At 32.7% G+C, this 7931-nt stretch overlaps 2 protein-coding genes across 3 annotated transcripts; one reads left to right on the top strand and one right to left on the bottom strand.

Moving 5' to 3' along the window:
• Positions 1-1571, bottom strand: LOC133037711 (uncharacterized). Its single transcript, XM_061115112.1, has 2 exons — positions 1436-1571; positions 1-371 (listed from the first exon to the last, which is right to left on the bottom strand). Exons 1-2 carry the CDS (start codon positions 1556-1558, stop codon positions 276-278), a joined length of 219 nt encoding a protein of 72 aa, XP_060971095.1. The 5' UTR covers positions 1559-1571; the 3' UTR covers positions 1-275.
• Positions 1572-1789: 218 nt separating this feature from the next.
• On the top strand, positions 1790-4743 carry LOC133037710 (GRF1-interacting factor 1-like). Of its 2 annotated transcripts, XM_061115110.1 has the most exons (4): positions 1790-2076; positions 2408-2484; positions 2966-3062; positions 3139-4743. In XM_061115110.1, the coding sequence occupies exons 1-4, from the start codon at positions 2002-2004 to the stop codon at positions 3430-3432; spliced, it is 543 nt and encodes a 180-aa protein (XP_060971093.1). In that variant the 5' UTR covers positions 1790-2001; the 3' UTR covers positions 3433-4743. The 2 variants fall into 2 exon arrangements, with proteins under 2 accessions (XP_060971093.1, XP_060971094.1); XM_061115111.1 differs by lacking the exon at positions 2408-2484 and having other exon boundaries at positions 1989-2076.
• Positions 4744-7931: the final 3188 nt, after the last annotated feature.

Below are 7931 nucleotides of genomic sequence, written 5' to 3'. Positions count from 1 at the left end.
TTAATTAAGAAAGCATATTTGTATTTCATTTCTCCCAAAAAAATTACTAACAAATGCATATGCACAGTGCATTTGCAATATTGGAACAAGTTCAAATGTAAGAACCAATTTGATCTGACACAAAATGCAGATAATGAAGACATCAGGTAATTTGTAATCCAACAAGTGTCTTCATACACTCAAAGGTTGTAATTATTCGGGTACTAAACGAAAAAAGGTGAGACAATGGACTTTTAGTTTCACAACATCGAGAAACAGAAGCACTGTCAAGGCACCTAGTCAGTTGCTTCTGCAGGCTGCAAAGCTTCATTTTGTTTCAACTTTTCTAGAGCCGAAACTCGTCTATCCAATGACTCGTGCAAACCTTTCATCTGGACAAACAGAGAGATGAAATCATAATTAAGTGCCATATGTGTACTAAAATTTTTAATTCTTCTCCTTTGCTTAGTGATCCTAAGTCACATTATGTTAACTACAAAGTTATAAGAGAATAATTAGAGTTGTATAGTGAAAGTAGGAAATTGACCATAAGAAATGAAATAAGAAGGAATTCTTTATACATAAATAAAACAACCACCCAGTTTCAAACTACTAACTGACCCTGATCTCTAATATGATGAGCAAACATGATTGCATTTATATACAACAGTCAAGCAGAAGAGAAGTAAAATATGCAACTAAAAACATTGCCAACAAATTCGAAGACATCATTTTGTTTTTGTTGAATGAAAAGCAATATCAAAGATACAAAGAGCAGTAGCGAAATCAAAGTTAAGGAATGTTTAACAGCAAGCAAGCACAGTATATGGACCCAACTCAACAAAAGAGAAACCAAAATTATTAGTAGCAACCATAGCACACAATCTTCTAACCAATTTCCTCATCAAACATTTTGTTTTCTAACTCCTCTGACCTTCTTCAAATAACATAGAATTATTCCTATCATGGACCAAAATGGAACCTTTTCCATGAGAAGATATCACCTAATTACACTATCATCACTTCTCATCACTTCAATGGATGACCTAAAGAAATTTATGGCTAGTAATTCTCTCTCTACAATAGGTGAACACTTCAATCTCAACTGAACTAACTAAGCCATTACTCATCACAACAAGCACCATGTCCAGAAACTCACCAAAGACCACAATAAAATCTCAAAGTTCCGATCTCCCATTTTTAAACATAAGAATCATCTACAAACCCAATTAGCTTAAGCATTACACCCACTATCTAGTTCGATTTTTCCTAAAATTTCATCCTACACTCAAAAAAAATTATAACTTCCCCAAAATTAAAACTACAAAATACAAGAAAATCTCTCAAACCAAACAAAAAGATCAATTACACATCAATTTTCAAGAACACCCAGATGCAAAAATGTATACACTAAATGAAATAAATCCCCAAAATTCATATATTTAAAAAGCAATACCTGTTGAGAAATTGCTTCATGGGCAACCTTGTAATCGTTATGAAGAATGTAAATCCCCAAAAACGACGCCGCCGCAGCCCCTGCAAAGAATGACGCAGCTCGTACTCTCAGAACGTAACCCATCTTCTTCTTATTCTCGTCCCAAATTCCTTTCTTTTTCCTCTGCAAATTTTCACCTTTGGGCTTCTATTCTATTCTAATTCTAATGTAAGCGCCAAAAACGACACTCAAAAGTCAAAACGACAGTAAAATTTGGGGTTTCAATTTCAAAGACTGTCGTAGAAAAAGGTGTCGTTTTTATGTTATTTTGACGTAATAAAATTCTGGGTTAGCGCCAAAGGCCAAAGAGAGAGAGAAAGAGAGAAAGGGGTTTGTATTTGTACGGAACGTAACAAAAAAAAAAAAAAGTGGTATCACAACTCAACAAGACAACGAGTCAAGAAGAAGAGCTATTTCGTTTTCTTCTTGCTTTTGGGTTTTGGGAAACTAGGGCTACCTTCTTATTTCTCTAAAGGGTTCTCATAAAGATTTCATTTTGATCTTTTTTTTGAAAGAGAGACACAAAAATGTTGAATGGGGCTACACCACCACCTTCTCTTCCTATTACCAACTTCAACTTCAGCACCGAAAGGATTCAAATGGTATGTGTTATCAATATTTGTTTTTTTATATATATGTAAGTAATATATATATACATATTTGTTATATGCTTGCATTATGTTTAGCCCAGCCATGTTATATTCATATACATATACAATATGTTTCAAAATCTTGGATGGGTTACTTTTGTGTTCTTGGTTTATGTTATTATTGTTTGATTGCTTAAAGGGTATTATTATGGATGAAGAAAGTTGAAACTTCTTATAGACTAAGGAAAAAAGAAAAGAAAAGAAAATCAGTCTTTTGTTTTCTTTTTTGTAACCTAAAAGGTGGAGAGACTCCACATTGTGTTTGATTGATTGATTGATGCAGTGCTTAGAGGAGAATAAAGAGTTGATTCTAGCTATAATGGAGAATCAAAATCAGGGAAAATTCAACGAATGTGCCCCGTGAGTATATTTGTTTCCTTTGTTTTGAAAACTAGTGTTGTTTATTCTTAAAAGCAATTTTTAAATTTTCAGTTTTGAGCAAAAGATAAAGTAAGATTGACATGTCAAGTCTAATTAGTATTGATTGGAATGCTTGCTTCTTAGAACAGAGGAATTTCAGGACAAGTAAGAATGAGAAATATATTTATTATCTGTGTGGCTTTTGGTAGTACATATTTGTTGATGTTTAGGATATTGAAAGAGATTTTTCAATATATGTAGCAGTAATAATAGATCATTTGGTGTTGGTTCTTGATTATTTGGTTTGATGTTCTTTCCCTCCTTGTTTGGAATATCTGACATCTCAAAGGAGTAAAATACAGTAATAGAAATGGAAGCAATTATTAAGTCATGAATATATCCATTGTTCTTTTAGTCTTGCCTATGATTTAGTGAGTACTATTTTGGTTATGGAATATTATGACATTTTTGAAGATGTTAGGTATCGAGCTAAACTTCAAAACAACTTGATGTTTCTAAGCAATCTTGCTGATACACTAACCAAACAACCAGATGTGGTGTCTCCTCCTCAACCCCAAGTGAGTTGACCGAAGAAATGTGATTCTGAAACATAATGTTTGTGTGTGTGTTTGATCTCTTCAAAAAAATATGCAGATGCAAGCTCAGTCAACAATGCAACAATTGCAGCATCATCCTCAAGCAGCAATGTCTCAACAACAGCAACATCAGCAACAGCAGCATCAGCAGCAGCAGCAGGCGCTTTTCCTCCATCAACAGCAGTTCAACCAAGCTCAAAAGGCCATGCAAATGGGAGCAGGAATGGGAAACAGTCAAGAGAGCTTAGGAGCTGGTCACGCCGGGAATTATATAGGGAAACCGGGTTTTGGAAATGATGGCACCAGTAATTTTCTAGGGAAGTCTTTCGGGTACAATCACGGTGGAGAATGAGTCGGTGTAGGAGAGTTTTTCACTATAAAATGTCAAATTAAAAACACCATGACATACACAGTTTATACTATAGTTTCAACAACTACTCTTATCTTCATTCTTGTAAGGAGGATCACATTTGACTTGAATTGATAAGTAGTCAACTAATTGGTTTGAATTTTTTATTTTTATTTAAAAAAAAAAATCTGAAGATTGTGATTTTTTTGTATTTTTCCTTCTTTCTCAAGCTTGTTGAGATCACCAAATTAACAATTTATTCAAAGTATTTTTACTATTGAACTTGACATATTCTCTTTGTACCATTTTCCCTCAAAATATTGGTTTCTCAATATTATTAAAATATAATATTTTTTTTGTTCTCTCTTGTGAAAAAAAAAGAAAAGATTAATAAAAGTGCTATGGAGAGTTCATTATTCTACATTTTCTATTTTAAAATTAATTTTATTCTTAATTATCATATGAATTCATTTGTGATCTATTATTGTTTTTATTCTTTTTTCATTTTTCATTTGTTGTGTGTTTTGTTGTCAATTATATGGTGATACCATTTCTAATCATAACTAGGTATAGCTTGAACGTGTAAAAGCTCTTTTGATTTTCTATGATTACGTTAGGATAAAATTGATAACTAAAATTCATGTACAATACCATAAATAATGTAGGCTAACTTTTACATTTTGTTCCTAAAATATCTCTCTCATAACATAACATCACTTTTGTTCTCTTATTTCTATTTTCTCACCACCACAACTCCACCATCTCCCCCAACCTTTCATTCTCTTTACTAAATATCACTAAAATCTTGCTCAAAAGTGAAAATTTTTGTTGCACCAAGCACGAATTGGAGGTGGAATGAAGTAGACGCTAAGCTGAGGGTAATCATAGGAAACATCTACAGGAATCTATGGATAATTAGTGTTTTTTGTTTCTTTTTGTTGTTGGTTGTTATATATATTTTAGAATGTTGTTTAAATATTTGATCTGTGAGATGTTGGTGTTTTTTTACTGAATTGGTTGTGGAAATTGTTGTTCTTGGAAAATTCTACGATTTTATGGTTTTTGGGTTTTTTTTGTTAAGTCCAATGATGCCCAATATAAGTACAATAGGGGTCCGACAGTGTGTTCAGTTCAAAGGTTAGGGGTAATGTCTTGATGGTGCCTGATATAGGTATGATAGGGGATCTGATAGTTTGTTTAGTTTAGTGGTTAAGGTTATGTGTCTGATATAAACCAATGGTTTGTCTGATGTAGGTATGATGGGTTATTGTTTTATATATAATTATTTGAGTATGATTACAGCCCAATTGTGTTTGATAGTTGTCCGATATTACACATGTTTAGCAATTATTTCTTTATGTTGTGTTTTTGTTTTTATTTTTTAGAATTTTGTTTTTGTTGTGGATGACAAGGTTAACTATGTTTGTGTCTTTGATGTATAATGGTATTTATGAGTGTGAAGGTAGAGAATAGATTTTCAATGAAGCAGAAAATTTGACATTCGAGATTGATACAAACATAACCTACTCACATTTAGTTGAGCTTTTGTACGAAGAACTCGAGGTTGACAAAGTGTAGTATGGCTTGAAATTAAAAGTGAATTACAAGTACATGAAAAAGCTAATATATCGACTTGAAGTTATAAAAAATGATAAGCGTCTAAGTTTATATTTGTTTATGATTGCGAAGAAGTCAAATGAATCTATTCCCCTATTTGTGTCTTTGGTGAAGAAGAATATTTGTATCGATCCTAATCCTCCACCAAGTACTTTTTAGGATACTCATAGTGAAGTTGGGACTTTCATTCCAGAAACAAATGCAGAGGTGTTGGCGGTCGATGTGTTACCTGAATTAAACATTATGATGTTGGCAGATGATATTGTAGCATAAATGCCCTTTCATGATAATTTTAGTGATGGTCCAGACCCTTAAGTTATTTTCATGATAATCAAGAGTTCGAACATCAACTCTCTTTGATCTCAGCTACTCCAAAGTGGGCAGGCACTCTCTTTTCTGAACGCCAAACCAGATTCTTCCCCTAAGGAGGAATTTTCAGCTTCCAAAAGTAAGCCCGGTATGAGCATTATCATTAGACTCCCACCTGCCATGTAATTTCTGAAGCAGTTTATATGCACTTTTAATAGAATATAAACCTAAAGCTTCTTAGGTCCAAGTCATTTTGTCAAAGTCTTGTGCAATATTCAGAGGAATGTCTAATATGAGCTTCTTATCTCTATCCTCAAACAAGTCCTCCAAGATTTCAGCATCCCAATTCCCACCTTCAATGGTCATTAGATTGCAAACTTTAGCCTCGGCCAAACCAGGGTGAGTTGAATAACGAAAGGTTGATCTTCACAAGGCAACTAAGGTTCATGAAGAATATCGATCTCTTAACCATTACCAACACACCAACGTATTTTAAAAAATAAATTGCCAAAATATAAATATATGTATGTTTTAAATAGTAAAATAGTCCTGGCCTCCAAGTGAGACAACTTTATTTCATTGATTAAAGTTATTTTTAAAGGCTAATTAGAATTTTTGTCCCTCAAACTTTAACATGTACTGAATCATACCTCCTGAATTTTGAAGACTGTTAAAAATTTCCTTTAAATTATTAAGATTGTTGAATTTAAAAACTTTTTGTCCAATTTTAGTAAGGAAAGTCTAACATGGATAAAAGTTAGAGGGCATGATTCGGTACATATCAAAGTTCAAGGGGCAAAATTTGCTAGACATCAAAGTATGGGGAGCATGATTTAGTGCATAAACAATCACCGAATTAGTAAAATTAAATGAAATTAGACAAAAGTACTTAAATCTAACAATCTCAATAGTTCAGGGGGAATCTTTAACGGTCAGAAAAGTTCAGAGAGCATGATTTGATACATGTCAAAATTCATATCAAAATTTAAAAGGTAAAAATCCTAATTAGTCTACTTTAAATTATGAACATTACAACAGTCAAAACAAAATAAGTTAAAATAGTCTACTTAAGGGCAAAATTATCATTTTAATTATTACACCATTATGTCACTTCTATAATAGTTTTTTTTAAAAAAATACTGAAAAATAACAAGTTTATCCCTAACAACAATACGAACTCCTACGCAAAGTTTGTGATACGTTGAAAAATACTTTTTTTTGTATCTATTAATCAACCCTCATATTATTTTTTTATTAAAATATACCCACTTTTTTGAGTGGATTACCTAATATACCCTCTTAAGTCTAGCATATAATTTACATAACGTAAGGGGTCTAATGGGGACATCATCCATAAAAGTGGGTATATCTAAAAAAATATGAAAATAAAGGTGAAAATTAAAACAAGTTAAATAAAGTGGGTATACAATGTAATTTCCTCGCAAAGTTTAAATATAATATTATTGGAATATATATTTTTTTAATGAAAATCCACACATTTGCATTTTCTTGACCGATTTGAGGAGTTTTTTCTAACATTTTTTCAATTAAGTCGTTGGCGTGCCTAACATTATTTATTGATTTGTATGACCGGCGATGAATTTTTTAGCGTTTGAAAAGAAGAATATTTTCAATTAGGGGCCCATTTCAACAAATTTTAACCCAAAACCATTCTTCATATTCATTTCTTAGTAGTACAAATTGATTGTGACTAGTGGCAAAAAATATTCCGAGATTGGTCCGGGCCACATTTCACAAAGGGGTACCACTATCAGAAATGTGAGATTTTCACTATTTCGATTAAAACGATCGTTAGTGCAAGAAAACTAATTTTTCTCTCAACGTGTCCAAGAGAAAAGTGATGCACAACGGTCTTGGCTAGGCCCCCGTGAAATTTCATGATCTTTGGAGATGTGTAGGTTGAGATTTTAACAGATAACTAACGAGTGTAAGAGTAAGGAAAAAACTTGTAAAAATTTCCCCTGAAAAGAAGAATATTTTCAATTAGGGGCCCATTTCAACAAATTTTAACCCAAAACCATTCTTCATATTCATTTCTTAGTAGTACAAATTGATTGTGACTAGTGGCAAAAAATATTCCGTGATTGGTCCGGGCCACATTTCACAAAGGGGGTACCACTATCAGAAATGTGAGATTTTCACTATTTCGATTAAAACGAACGTTAGTGCAAGAAAACTAATTTTTCTCTCAACGTGTCCAAGAGAAAAGTGATGCACAACGGTCTTGGCTAGGCCCCCATGAAATTTCATGATCTTTGGAGATGTGTAGGTTGAGATTTTAACAGACAACTAACGAGTGTAAGAGTAAGGAAAAAACTTGTAAAAATTTCCCCTGAAAAGAAGAATATTTTAAATTAGGGGGCCATTTCAACAAATTTTAACCCAAAACAATTCTTCATATTCATTTCTTAGTAGTACAAATTGATTGTGACTAGTGGCAAAAAATATTCCGAGATTGGTCCGGGCCACATTTCACAAAGGGGTACCACTATCAGAAATGTGAGATTTTCACTATTTCGATTAAAACGATCGTTAGTGCAAGAAAACTAATTTTT

Source organism: Cannabis sativa, chromosome 5 (assembly GCF_029168945.1).
Source record: "Cannabis sativa cultivar Pink pepper isolate KNU-18-1 chromosome 5, ASM2916894v1, whole genome shotgun sequence".
NCBI lineage: Eukaryota > Viridiplantae > Streptophyta > Magnoliopsida > Rosales > Cannabaceae > Cannabis > Cannabis sativa.
The sequence above is the reverse complement of the archived record's forward strand: the minus strand, read 5'-3'. Positions and strand labels throughout refer to the sequence as shown.

Excerpts from the sequence above, each read along its gene's own strand:
- LOC133037711 (XM_061115112.1), bottom strand. The coding sequence starts at position 1,558 with ATGGGTTACGTTCTGAGAGTACGAGCTGCGTCATTCTTTGCAGGGGCT. Across the intron at positions 372-1,435 it reads ATGAAGCAATTTCTCAACAG|ATGAAAGGTTTGCACGAGTC; the intron begins GTATTGCTTTTT and ends CTGTTTGTCCAG.
- LOC133037710 (XM_061115110.1), top strand. The coding sequence starts at position 2,002 with ATGTTGAATGGGGCTACACCACCACCTTCTCTTCCTATTACCAACTTC. Across the intron at positions 2,077-2,407 it reads GCACCGAAAGGATTCAAATG|TGCTTAGAGGAGAATAAAGA; the intron begins GTATGTGTTATC and ends TGATTGATGCAG. Across the intron at positions 2,485-2,965 it reads AAATTCAACGAATGTGCCCC|GTATCGAGCTAAACTTCAAA; the intron begins GTGAGTATATTT and ends TGAAGATGTTAG.